The sequence below is a fragment of the Thunnus maccoyii genome, chromosome 15, assembly GCF_910596095.1.
Source record: "Thunnus maccoyii chromosome 15, fThuMac1.1, whole genome shotgun sequence".
Taxonomy (NCBI): domain Eukaryota; kingdom Metazoa; phylum Chordata; class Actinopteri; order Scombriformes; family Scombridae; genus Thunnus; species Thunnus maccoyii.
Window position 1 is genome coordinate 8,233,400 of NC_056547.1, and position 18,015 is coordinate 8,251,414.

Sequence of the window (18,015 nt, forward strand, 5' to 3'; positions counted from 1 at the left end):
CAGGGGTAGTAGCAGGAGACAGAACCAAATGCAAGACAAAACAGCCAGAACAAACTGAACAATGTCTCTTTAATAAAGATCCAGATGTGCCGGCACAGAAAAATGGAACAAGACAAAAACAGACAGAACAGAGCAAAACTGAACAATACAGAGCAAAGGATCCAACAAGACTGACCTGAAACACAGGACTGAAATACTAACTGAACTAATGAGGAGATGAGGTGCAGGTGGGGGAGATGGGCGGAGAAATAAGGGGATAAAACAGCAAACAGGAAAGAAGCTGATGGGCTGGGGAAGATACTGAGAAAAGGGCAGGGCTAATGAAGATGGTGCAAGGCAGGTGAAGAGGGAAGAGTGGAGGGAAAAGCAGGCTGGGAACACAGGAGGAAAAACACAGGGCAAACTGAAAACTAAAAACACAGCATACACATGAATATAACTTAAATACACAAGTCACACTGAGCAGAAACAGCACAAACACCTCAACATAACATTGACAACCTTAGCATCCTTAAAGAACTCAAACATACATTGCTGTTGACATAAACATCAGACAACAAGTTTGTCAAGAGGAGTGGCCTGCATGTAACAATAAAATAGGACTGAAAGACAACTGTTGCTCTGAGTTTCAGTTCACTTTCACACATAATATCTATGAGGGTCAGTGTGTAGCAAGCAACAGTCTTCAGTCACATTTCCTGAAGATAAGTGTGAAAGCAAACTTCAGTGTCAACCTGCAGGGCCTACTGCCACTCAGTCCAGTTCAACAAACTGGGAAAAAGTCAGAGGGAACCTGGTGGACTGGTGGAGGGACGTAGAGCCAGACTGGGACAGAACCAATGATACGGGGAAAGGTCAATGGTGAGTCTTAAATACAATTCTGTCTATATATCTATCCATCCACCCATCTATCCATCTATGCCAAAGCTTTTCAGAAAGGTACTAAATACTTCCACAAGGTGTTTTCATTTGTTATAACTTGAGTAAAATATGAACATTTACAGAATAAATGGAAATTTTATCTTCCGCAGTTACACCGATTATTTCAAAAGGACCCAACAGCAGTTTAGTGTTGTGTTCTTTTGTTGCAGAGAAAGCTTCCTCAGTGACTGTCACCCTTTACTCTGAAGTCAGGATCTTGAAAACTCTGCATGATGAGTCACACAGAAGGTAAAAACTAGATATGGAGGTGGTGGTAAATCTACTTGGAGGGGAATGATGACCTCTGACCCCTACAGTCAGACCCCAGAGGTCATCATCAGGCAAACAGCCACCAGTCTAAACAAAATTGTTGTTTTTCCAAGAGAAAAACTTGTATTCTTCTTCTAAAAGACTGTAATTTAAAGTAATTTCAAAGTGCTTGAAACCAGCTTCAGCTTTGTACCTTATAAATATTTATTAACATTAGTATTTCAACACAAGTATTTCCTGTTTTTACAAAGTAAACTTGTTTGTGCAAGTTTGTGGTTAAACTTCTTTACCAGAGACACCACCAAGATCCTCTTGATGACCACTTTCAAGTTGATGAAATTTTCTGCAACTTCAGAATTCTCAAATACATCAGATTTTTTTTCCACATAAATTTGAGGTATATTTACAGATATGCTAATTAAATAGTTTGAGGTAAAGTCGTATTTGTATTTAGTGTACTTTGGATTATAATTGAGGAAGTAGGCCTGATTTACTGCTTCAACAGCAGCAGAAGAGGTTCGTCACACAGGCTTCAGCTGCTGTGAATGAAATATAGACATACTTCCAAGTTTGACCAAACCTTAATGTAAATATAATCTAACTTTAAGTTTTTAATCAGACCGTGTTTGTGCAGCTTTATTTGTACATGTCATCTCTTGTTTAATCTCTCCTGTTTTTCTTAACTGTCTCTTTACCTTTTGCTAAATTACTTGTCTTGCTGATTGTTATTTGTATGCAACCAGGAGTGTTTTTAAGGCAAAAGAAGTTAAAAGTAGATAAATAGTTTTTATTCTTAAAGCTATAATATGTAACTATTCCACATTAAAATGTGTAACAACAACTAGACCTATGTTATATGTTTTGTTGAGTTGTGTACTTACATTATCCCAAATGTTTCCAACAATTTTCAAACGCAGTGAAATCAGTAATTTTAATCAAGGTAATGGACCGTTTCATTTGGCCGCCTGTCAATGGCGTCATCCTGAACGATGAACACTGGAGTAATCCTATCCCGGAGAAGCTCGTTGTTTACCAATGAAGACAACAACTCCCATGATCCCACGCTACTTCACACCGTCATCATACTCAGTCTTTTGTTATTGTTTCGATTGAGAGACTCCTAGTGGCTGAAATTACAATGCTGAGGACAAGTTCTGGGTCAGACTGACAGACTCAGAGGAAGAGAACAAATGGTTTTGGGTGGATGACTCAACACTGAACACAAGGTTTGATTGTTGTGAAAACATTTTTGGGTAACAGGAAGTTTTTCACACAGTGGTGAAATACCAGAGATTAATGTGGAAGCTCACAACCCTAAAGAGAGAGCAGTGGAGAAAGGTCAATGGTGAGTCTTAAATACAATGCTCTATCTATCTATCTATCTATCTATCTATCTATCTATCTATCTATCTATGCCAAAGCTTTTCAAAAAGATACCGAATACTTCCACAAGGTGTCTTTATGTTATAACTTGAGTAAAATATGAACATTTACAGAATAAATGGAAATTTTATCTTCACAGATTATTTCAAAAGGACCCAACAGCAGTTTAGTGTTGTGTTCTTTTGTTGCAGAGAAAGCTTCCTCAGTGACTGTCACCCTTTACTCTGAAGCCAGGATCTTGAAAACTCTGCATGATGAGTCACACAGAAGGTAAAAACTAGAAATAGAGGTGGTGGTAAATTTATTTGGAGGGGAACGATGACCTCTGACCCCTACAGTCAGACCCCAGAGGTCATCATCAGGCAAACAGCCACCAGTCTAAACAAAATTGTTGTTTTTCCAAGAGAAAAACTTGTATTCTTCTTCTAAAAGACTGCATCCTCATGTTATCTTAATGTGCTTGAAACCATCTTCATTGTTGTATCCTATAAATTTATATTAACATTAGCAAAGTATTTCCCGTTTTTACAAAGTAAGCCAAGGTTGTGGTTAAATTTCTTTACCAGTTCATCACACGTCATTCGTGCTGCAAGATCCTCTTGATGACCAGTTTTAAGTTGATGAAACGGCAAACCAGGAGTGTTTTTAAGGCAAAAGAAGTTAAAAGGTGATAAATAGTTTTTATTCTTTAGTTTGTGAGTAGGAGTAAAAGTGAAGGATTTTTACTTTTATCTTTCAATTCAGTTCAAAACTTTACTATTAGCAGTTGGATAAATACTGGCCTTGTTTACCTCTGATGTTGAAATCAATCAAATTAAATTATCTCTAAATAAGGTTTGTAACCATGTTTACATGTTCTTATAGTGATAGCAGTACTCATATAAAGTGTTATTTTTCTGAATGTTTGTTGTTATATTTAATTATTATATATTCATATGTCAATACATGTAGCAAACACAATAAGTGCCCAGTTCAGAGGACCACGTCTTGGCTGCTACATTGAACACAACATTGAAACAGGTTTTGCTCACTTTAATCATTCCTCCTGTTCATACTGGCTATTATAAGATCCTTTCTAAATATGCTTACAATGTAAGTGGGGTCAAAATCTACAGTCCTTGTTTTGTGCAAACATTTATGGAAATGTTTATCTGCTTATGTGAGGCTTCAGCAGTCTGAGTTAGTCATATCAAGTGGATATCTGCCACATTTACAGTCTTTTTAGCGTCAAATTCCCTCTTTGTGTTTTGTGTTGAGCTGCGGTGGAAGTATAGTAACAAAAAAAGGAACTTTGCCACTAAAAAGACTGTAACGTTGAAAGATATCTACTTGATTTGACTCATTTGGACGCTGAAGCTTCATATTAGCTTCAGAAAAGTTTTAAATACATTTTTGCACAGAAGGAGGACTGTGGATTTTGTCCCCCATCGCTTACATTGTAAGTTCATTATGAAGGGATCTTCTTGTGGTCAGTGTGAACAGGAGGAATGATTACAGCATGAAAAACATTGTTTCAATGTTCATTTGGGAACTTACCGCTGCTTTGCTGACGACACCCAGCTGTTTCTGTCATTCCCACTGGATGACCACTCAGTCTGTGCTAGGATCTCTTCATGCCTTGCCGATATATCAGCATGGATGAAAGAACCCCACCTTCAGCTTAACCTCTCTAAGACCGATCTCCTTGTCATACCAGCCAGTCCTTCCATACAACAAAACATCAGCATCCAGCTCGAATCAACCCAACTCATGCCCACAAAGTCTGCCCGAAATTTGGGTGTCATGATTGATGACCAACTAACCTTTAAGGTTCACGTGGCCTCAGTCGCTCGATTGTGTCGATTCGCCCTGTCTGAGCATGCAGCACAACTCCTGGTTCAGGCTCTCGTAATATCACACATCGACTACTACAACTCCTTACTGGCAGGCCTCCCTGCATGTACTTTCAAACCTCTGCAGACGATCCAGCGGCACATCTGGTCGTCAATCAGCCCAAAACAGCACATGTCACCCCGCTGTTGATATCACTCCACTGGCTCCCAGTTGCTGCCTGCATCAAATTCAAAACCCTGACACTTGCTTACAAAACAGCAACTAAAACGACTCCTGCCTACCTGAACTCCCTCATTCAGGTCTGCACTCCCTCCCGCCCACTACACTCTGCCAATGAAAGGCGCCTGGTACCACCACCGCAACAGGGCCCTAAGTCACTAGCTAGACTCCTCTCCTCTGTAGTTCCCCGGTGGTGGAACGAGTTACCAAACTCTGTTGGATCTGCAGAGTCCCTCTCAATCTTTAAGAAAAGACTAAAGACCCAGCTCTTTCATAAACACCTCTGCACTTGATGAACTGTAGGGAGAGAAAAAACAAAAAACCAAAAAAAAAACCCCAAAAAACCAAAAAATAAAAAAAACATGCTTCTATGCACTCTATGCACTCTAATCATTGCCTTGTTGCACTGCCTGTTAAGCTTTATGGCACTTACTCGTGTTGTTGTCTCCTGACTAGATCCCTGCTTGTGTTGTATCAGTCTCATATGTATGTCACTTTGGATAAAAGCGTCTGCTAAATGAAAAATGTAAATGTAAATGTAAATGTAAAACTTGACCGTTGTTTTAAGACACACTTGAAAAATTGGGACCCCGTCCTTTAAGTCTGGCTGCATTATATTGTACAGGTGTGCATGTTATTGTGTCAATACTCTGTACCCAAACTCAAGTCTAATTTACATCTCAGTCTCTTCTAACTGTAACAGGTGAAGCTCTTGACTCCCAACAACATGCAGTGTCAAAAGGAGGGTCAAAGGTCACATCAGAGAGAGTGGCCCTGCTGGTTCTCAGCGCTCTTTTGGTTGCCGCTGTCATTGTTATTTATCGTGTCTGTAAGTTTGTACAGTTTTATCAATGTAGTTTTACTTTTAGAACAATCAGGTGGCTGATCTAAAATAACTAAACTTACCTGAAAAACTTTAATCACCTCATTTACAGTTTTTCTCAGTTGCTTAAAGCACATTTTCTGAAACAATGTTGCAGTTCTCAAAACACTAAGAAATAAATCACCACATCATTTTATACTGTGCTGCACTTCAACTGTCCAGCAAAAGACCAACTCAAGATATTTATCTTTATTGTCAAAGTAACTTCATCAATCAGTGCTTCTCTGCCAGCAAGTGATGTTTCTTATTGTCTTTGCTCAGGTCAAGACAGTTAAATGTCGAAGGATTTATGACCAGAGTCCCTTTACCTCTATAGTACATGCACACAGGTCACTTATTTCACTATTGATGGAACCTGTATTTAACAAGTCCACAAAAATAAGCACTTATTTAATAATTTATTAAATTATTCATGATCTCAATTTAATAATTCAATAATTGTTGTGGGTGTACAACATGCAAGCATGAATTATTAAATTAAGAAAAAATTAAAAACCTGTGAATTGAAGAATTTCATTTTTTAAGAGTTATGAAATTTATCATTATAGAGTTATTTGTGCCAAAGCTACTGAGAAAAGCTGTAACATTAGTGAGTTTTGTCTTTCAGTGAAACTAGATTGTCATCATTGCTCATTATCAAGCACTGATTAACAAAAAGAGGTGTTTCTTTTCCCCCCATCAGCTATGGTCAACATGCAAACCAAGGAAAGTCTCCAAATGCTGAAAACCAAGTATGAAGAAGTACAAAGACATCTCAATGGTAAGACTGTCAGAGTTTGGGTTTGAAACTGTCCACAAATCTAACACAAAAATGTCATCTTAAAATGCGCAGTTTTGGATTTAACTTGGATTGTCCTCCTAACTTCAGTAGGCCAATGATCCCAGTTATTAATGTATTTTTATGTAATTTCTCTTTCTATGTTGACAATAGTGTGAACAGTTTTGTTAACACAACTGAAATTGATTTTCTAAATCATTTTCATAACAGACAGGCTCTAATAAGTAATGCATATTTCCCTTCACATTTGTTCTCTGATGCTGTTACACCCTCTAATAATACTACAAACAGACCCAAACACAAACAACAGATACAATCAGTCAGATGGGATCGATTTTATTATTTATTCTGCATCAGTTCATACTGTATGCATCAGTAAGTTGCAAGGTAGGTGCCTTGCTCAAAGGCAGCATGTTGTATCTATGAAGGTTCATTAATTTGTTCTAATTGTTTCAGCTGCTCTCAGATTCAAACTCTTCCTCCTCAAAGTTTCTGCTGCCCCCAAATTACACAAATATAAACTTGTTAGACCTGACTGAGGTCTTCATTATAATCTATTTAAAGGTGATTCATGCCTGAAATGTGACAAAGACTGGGAGCAACTTAGAGGAAACTGCTATTATTTCTCCATGTCATATTTATCCTGGGAAGAGAGCAGACGTTTCTGCCAAATTCAAGGAGGAGACCTGGTGAAGATAGACAGCAGGGATGAGCAGGTATAAAACACGGCAGCAGGTTCATGTAGCACACTGACTGTGTTCTTGTGCATTTTATCACATCCTTATGTTTCTGAAGCAGTCAACATAGCAGAGAAAAGTTACATATCATAATTTTCATCAACTTTTCCTCTTTAGATATTCTTGACAAAGGAACTGAGTGACAAAATGAACGATAAAGAGGACAAGTTCTGGATCGGACTGACAGACTCAAAGAAAGAGGGCGAATGGTTTTGGGTGGACGACTCACCACTGAACACAAGGTTTGATTGTTGTGAAAACATTTTTGTCCATTCCCAAAAATTAAAGTTGTTTTTATTTAAGCTTTCTGTTCTACAACCTTTAGTTTGTCTTTCTGGAGCAAAGGTGAGCCGGACAATTGGAAACAGGAAAATTCAGAAGGAGAGGACTGTGTGAGGATGGGACGGAACGGAGGAGCCAAAAACTTGAATAGCTGGTTTGATAAATCCTGCAACAAGCCTCACAAAAGTATTTGTGAGAAACAAGCAGAAACTGGACTTTGTTAGTGTATGTTTGTGGTATGTGTCTCAAATCCATTTGAGTTTAAATTTTCAGCCTATTCATCTAACAATCTCAGTACAGGATGAAGAGCACTGCTTTTTTTGATAAATAATGTAAAGCTTTTTACAATTTATAAACATAAATTAATTACATTTAAAAAGCTATTATAAATCAATTAAATAAGTAGTTAAATGATGCACTGATACATTAAAGATAAAATGTATGTATAAAAAGATCAGAAACATGTTCAATAATGACTAAATTTCCTTGTTCTGTCTCTAAATTAATAATTTAATTTTAAAAAGACAAAATTAACTTTAAAAACTTTTACTTCGTGTAATGTGTATGTTTGCTTTTTTTTTTTTTTTTTAGCTTAATGTAAACATGTATTGTTGTTGATTGGTTGTAATTAAATTTTTTTTAAGTCTTCAATTATTCCTGATGAGCCTGATCTAATGTCTACAGTTAATGAGTGAAGAATATACATTCTGTGATGTATTTGGATGAATTCATAATAAAAATGATTATAATAAAAAAAAACTCCTTTGAATAATTTCGGTTGTATTGGTCTGTTGATGTTAGTGTTTTACAAGAGACAACAGTGTATTTGAATATTTCAGACTTAACTACTGAGAACACAGACGAACAGCATCGATGTGGATTATGCTGCAAGAAAAGTTTAATAAAGTTCTACAGATGTTGTGATACGTTTACATCTGCTGTAAAAATCTGTTACAATTGACAGAATTAATTCTCCATCAATGACAAAACAAGTGTTTGGTGTCAGTTTCACTTTAGGAAGAGAAAATCTGCTCAGGAAAGAAATCTTTTTATCTTTTGGTTATTTACTTAGTAAAAACTCAAACATAAACGGACCACAAGGGGGCAACATTTCAACATCTGGACTTAAAGATCCCCTCCAGACATGTTTTAAGATAAAAGTATCTCTGATATGTTTTTTCCACAAAAAAAAATTCAATTATCTTATTAAAATCCTTAAAATGAAATCTACTCTTTCTCCCTCATTAAAAATCCACAATCTCTCAATATGCAAATATTTTTAATTTCAAAAGTTTAACTGCTGGACACAAGATGTGTCAGTGTTTGTGCACAAGAGGTTTCCACATCACACTTGTTTGGTTGAATATTGAACCAGGATTGGCATCTTAACTATTTGTGATGTCACAAATTATGCTTGTAGACCCGCCCATTAAAATTGGATTTTCAATGAGCACAGAGAAACTTTCAGCAGATGAACAGCCTTTCAGTGTCAAACTCTGCACATACGTAATTCTGTACAGTAAAACTCAAACATTCAACTGTATGAACAAGAAGAAAAACATTTTTCAGTAGAGGGGGACTTCAAAAATACACAACCAAAATCCTGATCAATAAGCTTTGAACCACCATGTTGATTATGAGGACTCTTCAGTTCATGTCAGAGTCAATAACAAGCATTTGTCAGGTTGTTGCTTAAAGCGGCCTGAAAAGTTTCTCAGCACTAACACGGGTGTTTTTACTTATTTTGTCTGATTTAAGGTGCTGTCACATTACATTTCCACCATGCGAGTTCACCTTTGTTCAGCTTCGACCAGGCGGATGTTCTCGGTTGACCAATAGAAACACTGCTGCACTGTGTTTGGACACTATCACACTGCAAACTGTTTGTGATCAATATTTATTACCTGCATCAGAAATATGACATCACATCCTTTTTCAGAGCCGAGGCGGGGAAAGTTCGGTGAACAGAAATGTCATGTGGTCGCACCTTTAGACCTGTGTGTGTGTGTGTGTGTGTGTGTGTGTGTGTGTGTGTGTGTGTGTGTACTTGTCACAGGGAGGGAACAGAACTGGAAACACCTGAGTGGGTTTACAATATGCAACATGATACCCATCAGTCTTTGTCTTTTTTTCTTTTTCCATTTTAGAAAGATAAATTGCAAGGTCATAGAAAGTGAGGTAACACAAGGATTTCTTTAAAATATTTTTTTTTAATTGAAAATCAAAATAGAAAATCTCAAATCACAACTGAAAGCATCAACATTCAACTGTCACAAGGGAAACAAAAACCAACCAAACTGTACAAATCAGCAGCTAATGTGAACTTGTTTCTTTCCTCAGAGTTTCTTTTTCTCTTTACAGTTGAAAGACAGCTGAAGTGTGCGAAAATCCCCCCAAAAAACCGTTTACTTAATCTGAGTCTGGGGCTGCAGATAGATTGAAGGAATCACAAAACATGAATGTGAATTTATAGTATTTGTAAAAAATAAATACATTTTGTCAAAACCTGCAAATGACTTGATGAAAGAAGCGTCTTTTCAGCAGTTAAACACATTTTAGGGTCTTTATTTCTGTTTGATGGAACGCATTTCTCTTGAGTTTTCAGACCATTTACAGATTGTTTAACAGAACTCGATACCTGAATGTAAACATAGTCCTCCAAAAAACCTCCCTTCATCATTCTGAATCCTCTTCATCAGGTATAAAAGGTGGGTCATCTGACGTCTGTTGGTCCATACCACCTCTGTCTTCCCTCCACAGCTCTCTGATGGTGAGGATTCGTACGAGCATGGCCTCCATGGTGCGGTCATCCAGAGGCTCGGAGGAGAACCACAGAGGGCTGTTGGGGACGCAGTGGCGATCTGGCTGAAGGTAGAACAGATCAGAGGTCCGCCTCGCCGACTTTGAGCTGGATGGAAGGAGAGAAAACGTTTAAATTTTAGATGGTCATTAGGTTTAGACATTTGTTCTAAATTCTTGTGGAATAAATGATAAATCACACGACACACGTCATCAACTCTATAACTATCTGTGTTGATACAAGATCCAGTGTTTTTAAATGTGTCATTCTGTATGTGCACTATATTATGTATTTTAGACTATGTGTCAACACTTGGAAACTGATAATAATACTACTTAGATCTCTGTAGAATAATAACATTTTGCTAAAAGTGTTTATAAAAGTGAAACTAGGTTAGAATGTTAACATTGAAATATCTGGTGCTACTGTATCTGTTTTGATCTGATTGTCTTTTCTGATGGTAAAAGCTACAAAGATCTATTTTCTTTCAATTTCAGATGATTAATTAAATCTTTAAACCCGCATTCACTGATTATTTTTTTGGCCACTTGAGGGCAGCGGAAACATGTCGACACAACACTGACATATCATCACCTTTTAAGTTGATATGTTGAACTTGTTAGCAAACAGTTGCTTATTTCCACAAACAGCAGTTACGGAGCAACATTATCATTCATTTGGAGTCGTGTTTCTGTCCACCTGGTGAATGTAAGTCCAATATTCACTCTCTTTTAGCTCTCTACCAACTCCTGAAGGAAATATCTGACTCTTTAGCTGCTAAATGCTCCACTATGTTCACCAGCTAGTCCACAGCTAACTGTGTCTGTTAACTGTTTGGTGCTGAGCAGACAGTGTAAAGACAGCTGCCTGCTGCGGCCGAAAATGACACTACGAGAGTGCTGAGAGTGAACCAAACCACTAAAAATGCATAAAACCATTTAACACTCACCACTTGGAGATGTAGAACTCGTAGAGTCTGACCGGACAGCGAAGAGGGTTCTCTGTGTTCTCCTTCATCTGCAGGATTTCCTCTTCATTTTTTCTACGTTTCTTAGCCGGGACGCCGTCTGCATTTATAGAAGACACACAGATGCATACACACACAACATCCTTAATGTCAAAAACTATGACACAAACATGCACGTGACAAAGCTTTTTAATGCATTTTCTCGTCATGTTATTTATGATGCAGTGGAGAAGGCCAGGAAAGGTCTGTGTGTGTGTTTCAATCAGGTAATTAGGTACATGATCATGTGACAGTTATCTTCCGCATGCCAACTTCTTTTTAGACAAAACTATCTGACTTGTATGAAGACATTCATATCGAGTACGAACACAAAGTGTGACTGTAATAATCAAACCGCACTGATTCCAATTTAAGATGTTTGACATAATTTTCATTATTATTACAGTATTGTCAGGTATTTCATTCTGACCCACAGCTATAACGGTACCTGACTCTGCTTCGTTTATGGATACGGGCGGGTAGAAGCGCAGGAAGGTGGTCTTGGTGTTGTTCTTGTTGGTTTTGGTGCAGCGCATGACGTGTGTGAAGGACAGCTGGCGATGCTGCTCCACCGTAGTGAAGCCGAAGTACTTGCAGCAGAAGAAGAGCAGTGTGTTGAGGAGGATGACGGGGGAGTACGCCCCCAGCTGTTTACAGTCCCACAGAAACTCCTCCTCAATACGGAAATGAATATGACCTGCAGAGGAGAAGACAGAGACTTGTTAGAAATGTGGTCGGTTAGAGTCAGAAAAAAAAAAGAAGACAAAAACGTGGATGAAGACTCACTGCTGGCTGTGATCGAAGGTTTGAAATCTTTCAGGATTTTGGTGAAAACTGTCAAGAACTTGCTGTAGATCAGATCACTGAATATATTCTCCATTCGGCCGTTGTTAAACAGATGCTACAAGAGACAAATTAACAGTCAGACATGAGCAACAAGAACTGTGTGAGCATTTACACTGTTGTCCCAAAGGATTTCTGAAGGTGTATCCACTACAGTTTAGTGTATATAAGAAAAAGAGAATGAAATCTTAAAGTCCTCGTCAATTCAAAAGTGGGTTTTGCTTATTGATACTTCACTCGGATGTTTGAGCTTCACTGTGCAGAAGGATTATGTGCAGAGTTTGTTTCCACATTCATCTGCTGGAGGGGTGTTCACCTTAAATCTGAGTTTAAGATTGATGACATCACAACTAGTTTGGGAGCCAAACACTGAGAACGGACTTCTCAGTGAAGAAGGAGACATCTTGTGTCCAGCAGTTTAACTTTTGAAATGAAAAATATTTACATATTCATAGATTCTGAATTTTTCAATGAGAGAAAAGGAGATTTTTTAATTAAGTATTTGAACTTATTTGTGGATAAACCATATCATACACACACTATTATTCAAAACAGGGTTTATTTATATGTCTTAAACATGTGGAGGGGATTGTTAACGATGTGGTGAATAAACACTGCAGGTAGGTGGCGCTGAAGCTGTCAGAGTCTGTTAAAGATCGCTCCCTAGTTCACAGTACGGTGCACTGGATTTTGGAAACTCATTGATCAGTGTCTCAGTGTTCATATAATCAATAACCTGTGCCCCAATTCAAACACCTTGTGATAAAGACATGATGTAAAATACATACTGTACATGCCAACAAACACTGTATGTAAACTGTGGTGAAAATTAAGAATAAACTGCAAAAAACGTTCTTCTGCAAACGCTGATGTGAGGAGTGTAAAGTCTCTGTCGTCTTCAATTGTGAAGCGTTTTGTGACGTCTGTTCTAGAAAGGTGCAATATAAATACATTTTACTTATTTACTTACTTTAAAAAAGTACTGTTGCATTATGAATTAAGAATTGAGGCAAATGTTGATTAATTGGCTTTTTCACTTTTTGACTTTTCTGCAAAAATCACAATAATAAATATGCAATTTCCAAAAGTATAAAAGTACAAGTAACTAACATATACATGACTTATTTAAGAGTTGAATGAAATTTGCCTGTTTTTTAAGGGCAGCTACAGAAATCAAGAAGACAAACAAGCAGACAGATCAAATCTCACCCTGATACATAAAGTCAGAGATACTATACAGTATGTACAGTATGTGTATTCAGTGTGTGTGTGTGTGTGTGTGTGTGTACAGTGTCGGTCATCTTGCCTGCTGTATACTGAGGCAGAGGTAGAACAGGCTGTCAGGTGAGTACGGCTCCCCGTCGGGTCGTTTCACCTCAGTGATGAAGCGGCAGAGGCCGTCGCTCAGCTCAGCCGCGGAGCAGCGAAGAACGTCCTCCTTTAACGCCGTGTTGTGTGCTAAAAGAAGAAAGAAGTGAGGGGAAAGTTTTACTGGATGTCAGCCATGTTGTACTTGTTTCAGATTCTTTAGATTAGTCTATCAAATGTGAAGAAATCATGAAAAAAAAGCTCATCGGAATTTCCCAGAGCCAAAGATAATATCCTAAAATTGCTTGTTTAGTTGGACTAACAGCCCAAAACCAAAAGATTTAATTTTCAATGATATAAAACAGAAAAAAGCAACAAACCTTCACAATATTTGAATGTTTTCGCTTGACAAATGTCTAAATCAACTACTTGATTAATTGTTCTTTTATTATTCAGAATAATAATGCTGTTGCTAATCATGTGAATGGCTAGACATATGGTGTTGTTTTGTTTTTTTTATTATCGCAGCAAAAAAAACTATTAGATGAAGACAGAAATACAGTCATCCAATGTTTATGAAATATCTCATTACTAAAGCTTATAAAATGACAGAATAAAGGCAGAAAATTGCAAATAAATACAACGCAAAAGTTAAAATTGTACATGGAGCCATAAGACATTGTTACGCATCGAGTTTAAGGAGCTATTGTTTAAGCCGACTTCAAGGAACAAAAAGGGAGGAAGACAGAAAAAAACATACAAGAAACAAGGTCCAGGTTGGTTTGTGATTCCCTCCACTGTATCCATCTCTTCCAGGCATCAATCCCGTACTGACTGCTCAGTTTGCAGGGCTGGTTAAACGTGGCCTTTGAAAAGTCTCTATAAGAAGTTTCCTCTTTATTTGTCTTAGACAACTGTTGCAGCTTACGACCCTTAAACAGAGAGGACAGACTGAATTACATCACATGCAGTATCTTAATCTTACATTTAATTTAAAAATTCTCTTTGCAAATATAATCTGATCTATAGTTTGGCAGTTTTTGAACTCCAGGTGGTTTGTTACCTTATTCTTGTTGTGGACTTTCCCCACAGTTTCTTGCAGTAGTGGAGGGGCCGGCACAAGGCTCAGTGAGCTCTGGGGATCCTCTTTCATCTCTACAGCGAGAGGAGGAGGAGCTGGAGGTGGAAGCTCACTGGACGTGCCCACATCTAAAACCAGAGGGGGTTTCTTGTGGGCATGTGGTCGACTGAGCGACCTGAGTCTGATGAAAGAGGAGCAGACTTCTTGGTTGATGAACGTATCCAGGTCATCACTGCAGCTACTGGTGTGGTCTGAAAATAATGAATGATATAAGTTAAAGGAGACATATCATGCTTTTTGTGATTTTCTGTTATTTTTATAATGTTATAATGTGGGATCTCTCTGTTAAACATGATCAAAGGTCTGAAACTTTAATGTGTGAATGGGTGAATGTGTGTAAAATGTCCCCTGCAAGTCAAAACTCAGGGCTTCAGCCTGCTCTGAACTCTTTGTTTGCAGTGTTGCCTCTACAAACTGACGGCAGTCTTTGTTGTTAAGGTTGTTCTATCGGTTGTTTGCATTTTCCACTCGCATACAGCACCAGTGAAAAGTTTGGACACACTTTCTCATTCAAGAGAATAGGAAGGTGTGTCCAAACTTTTCACTGGTACTGTATTTCAGATCACATTCGGTCTCAAACATTTACAGATGTACTTAAGAAGTTTCTATTTTGAGCTAAGAACAAGAAAAAGTGAGATCTGACTACTATAGTTTGTTAACGTAGCTTCCAGAAGTCTGCCCAGGGCCAGTTTACGGTAGCTGGCCAATCAGAACAGAGTGTGCTCATTGGGAGGCGGACCTTACAGAGACAGGAATGAAAACTGCCAGTTTCAGACAGAGGCTGAACCGAGGGGCTGCATAAAGAGACAGTGTAAGATAAATAAGGAGTTTTTTGAACTGTAAATTACGCAAAGATATTCACGTAGAGCCCCAGAGTATAAATATAGACCTGGAAATGTGTAAGGATAAAGCAACAGAGACCACATAGAGTTTGCATTTTCTTTTGTTCTCTACAAAGATTAAAAGTTCCTGAAACAGTGGATGTAAAGCTCTGCAGAAGAGAAGGACACTCCTGAAATCTAAAATAATGTGGAGTTTAACTGTGGTGTCAAAATCACACTGATTGGTTAAGAAGACAATTAAAATCAGCTTCAGTGCATCCAATAACAGACTGCTGCTGCATCTGTATCACGTGACTTCACAAGACTGTGCACAGTGTGTCTTTGTGTGTTAATTTCATGTTTTTCTGTATACTTTGGTTGAGTAAACTAGATGCTGCCCTGTGAAGGTTTGTTGGCAGACATCAATGCACACGTTTGTGTACCAGGCTCAGCTTTAACTCTCATATGACAAACGTAAAGACTACATGAAGAGCTGGACGAGTTCCCACAATATGCCCTCTTAATCCAGCGTCTCTTTAAACCCAAATAACCTCTCCCCTTTATTATACCAGTAGAATTAATTCATATAATTAAGCTTTTTGTTACCTTTGTGGGCATGAGTGTCTTGACTTTCTCCTTCTTTTATCACATCTTCGTCCTTCTGCTCGTCACCTCTCTCGTTCCTCTCATTTAGCTTCGCCTCCATCTTAGCCTTGAAGTTGAGCTCGCCCTCGAAGCCGTCGGGAGGAATCCTCTCCTTCATGGATTTTATTATTGACTCTGAGTTGTCCGGCGTCACAGGGAGGAACATGGGCACAGGCAGCTGCAGCAGGCATAGAGAAAACCCAAACAGACCACAGTGGTTAGAAACACCTGAGCCGTTATTTTTTTATGTCATTGAGCCTTTCTTAGATACTTTGACAGTAAAGAGTGACCGAGACCATCAGGAGGGTGGAGAGAGTGTCGATGACGTGGAAAAGGTTGCTGGCTGAACTCAAATTGAGGATTTAGCCGTTACATGTTATATGTGTCTTATATGTGGCTGAGTCACCAGGACGACTGAGCAAATAATATTCTGTAGGTTTTTCCCCAAATATAAACAGAAAATTAGCAACATATGTCAGCATCAATATCAAAACGGCACTGCACATAGTACGAAAAACAAAACTAAAGTAGTTATGATGTAACTCCACATAAAATTAGAGGTAAATCAATTAGTTGACCAATCGACAGAGAACCAATCTGCAACTATGTTGATAGTTGATTTAAGTCATTTTTAAAAGCAAAGATATAAACACTTCTTAGACTTCTGAGTAATTTCACTCCTTAGAGCCTCTGATTCTTGCAGTATTTTCACCTGTATTGTTTGAGTCCTGAGCCTAAATGTCATAAATCAAAACTTCACCAGAATCAAGGGTACATGAGAGTGATTTGATGTTGATGTAATGTGAGTTAGTGTGAATTAATTTATGGCATGGCTGAAAGTCTGAAGCAGCTGAATGATGTGTTGAATTTCAACAAAGCGTAACACGTAATGAGGCTCCTTTCTCAGAGTTACAGGAATAGAGACTAATTAAAAATGTGACTGTTTTAGAGAATCTTCAGATTTAAGTGATTTTCTTGACAAGCACAGTGCTGTGCTGATTTTCTGATGGCAAAACCTCAATCTAACAAATCAACATTCAAGAAAATGTACAAATTTAAAGAATGAGAGCATTTTTCTTTTAGTGTAGAGCCTGGGTGTTAAGTAAAAACAAGGTTCATGAGGGGCGTCAGAGGTGATTTTCGTACCGGTAACGGCAGGCCAACGGGTTTGGGTGTGTACTGGCTGTACATGTTCATCGGCACAGGAACGTAAACCGGCACCGGCACAGGCATGACTATGACTTTAGGTACAAAGTTGTCTTCACACAACAGAGAAAGAAAAAAGAAACAATATCAGAGCTTTTACTTCAGGAAAGAGTTTGTGTCAATGCATCACAACTGTCTGTCCACTTATCGACATACTGTAGAGAGTTGAGCGTTTAAAACACCTGGATGACGGTTTTACCTGTTTGTGCCTCTGCATCGACTGTCTGTGTTGAACAGGAGACTCCTTTGTTGTGGACTAACGGCGTACAGAGCATGGACTTGTTCTTCAGTTCCTTGGGGACGGTTTGGATGCTGACCTGTAGAACGGACAAATAATAATTATAATGATTAACACCAGCAACAACAACAACCACTATCCCAACATCTAAATGAATAGGGCTGTAAGTCTTGACTAATCTTATTATTGATTACAGGTTTTCGGCAGTGTTCATCAAATTTGATTTCTGATTTTTTAAGACCTTTTTACCACTACATAGAATACAATTAAATACCTTTTTCACACCCATACCAGTTAAAGAATAACTGAAAACATTAAAACCTACAATTATTTATACATTTCTATCACATTTTTGCCAGAACTTTCCAGCTGTATACAATAATAATTCCTATTAATATCATTAATCAGTTAACACAATTTCAATCATCAATGGATGGATTACCAATTTAAAAATAATACAATTTAAGTTTTTGGTCAAATTGACACTTCCTCATTATGAGCAGATGAGCCTCCGAGCTACAGTAGGAAGCAGCAGCGACAGTGTTTGCTGCAGGTCTGATGGTGCTGCCTGAAACAGCTTCCTGCAGCACAATCCACTGTCACACCAGTCTCTCATGTAGTTTATAGATGCATTATGTCTCCCGTCAGCCCACAACCACGTAGAAAAAAAAGTTATAACTAATGTTTCTGTCTACAACAGA

At 38.1% G+C, this 18,015-nt stretch overlaps 2 protein-coding genes across 5 annotated transcripts in view; one reads left to right on the forward strand and one right to left on the reverse strand.

The window, feature by feature from the left end:
- The first annotated feature begins 285 nt into the window (after window positions 1–285).
- LOC121912703 (CD209 antigen-like protein E) lies at window positions 286–7,610 on the forward strand. 2 transcript variants are annotated; one of them, XM_042435045.1, is made up of 8 exons: window positions 1,100–1,170; window positions 2,468–2,536; window positions 2,766–2,844; window positions 5,330–5,455; window positions 6,192–6,269; window positions 6,852–7,003; window positions 7,142–7,266; window positions 7,350–7,610. In XM_042435045.1, the coding sequence occupies exons 3-8, from the start codon at window positions 2,826–2,828 to the stop codon at window positions 7,528–7,530; spliced, it is 681 nt and encodes a 226-aa protein (XP_042290979.1). In that variant the 5' UTR covers window positions 1,100–1,170; window positions 2,468–2,536; window positions 2,766–2,825; the 3' UTR covers window positions 7,531–7,610. The 2 variants fall into 2 exon arrangements, with proteins under 2 accessions (XP_042290978.1, XP_042290979.1); XM_042435044.1 differs by lacking the exons at window positions 2,468–2,536; window positions 2,766–2,844 and adding an exon at window positions 286–861 and having other exon boundaries at window positions 1,092–1,170.
- Window positions 7,611–9,496: 1,886 nt separating this feature from the next.
- LOC121912676 overlaps window positions 9,497–18,015 on the reverse strand; it is a 45,229-nt gene continuing 36,710 nt past the window's right edge. For all 3 annotated transcript variants that reach the window (XM_042434983.1, XM_042434984.1, XM_042434985.1), the window contains 10 exons: window positions 17,276–17,393; window positions 17,017–17,129; window positions 15,832–16,048; window positions 14,327–14,595; window positions 14,024–14,195; window positions 13,262–13,413; window positions 11,899–12,013; window positions 11,561–11,809; window positions 11,056–11,173; window positions 9,497–10,214 (listed from right to left, as the gene is read on the reverse strand). In XM_042434983.1, coding sequence (XP_042290917.1) covers window positions 9,983–10,214; window positions 11,056–11,173; window positions 11,561–11,809; window positions 11,899–12,013; window positions 13,262–13,413; window positions 14,024–14,195; window positions 14,327–14,595; window positions 15,832–16,048; window positions 17,017–17,129; window positions 17,276–17,393 — 1,755 coding nt within the window. In that variant the 3' untranslated portion in view covers window positions 9,497–9,982. The remainder of the gene's footprint in view (window positions 10,215–11,055; window positions 11,174–11,560; window positions 11,810–11,898; window positions 12,014–13,261; window positions 13,414–14,023; window positions 14,196–14,326; window positions 14,596–15,831; window positions 16,049–17,016; window positions 17,130–17,275; window positions 17,394–18,015) is intronic.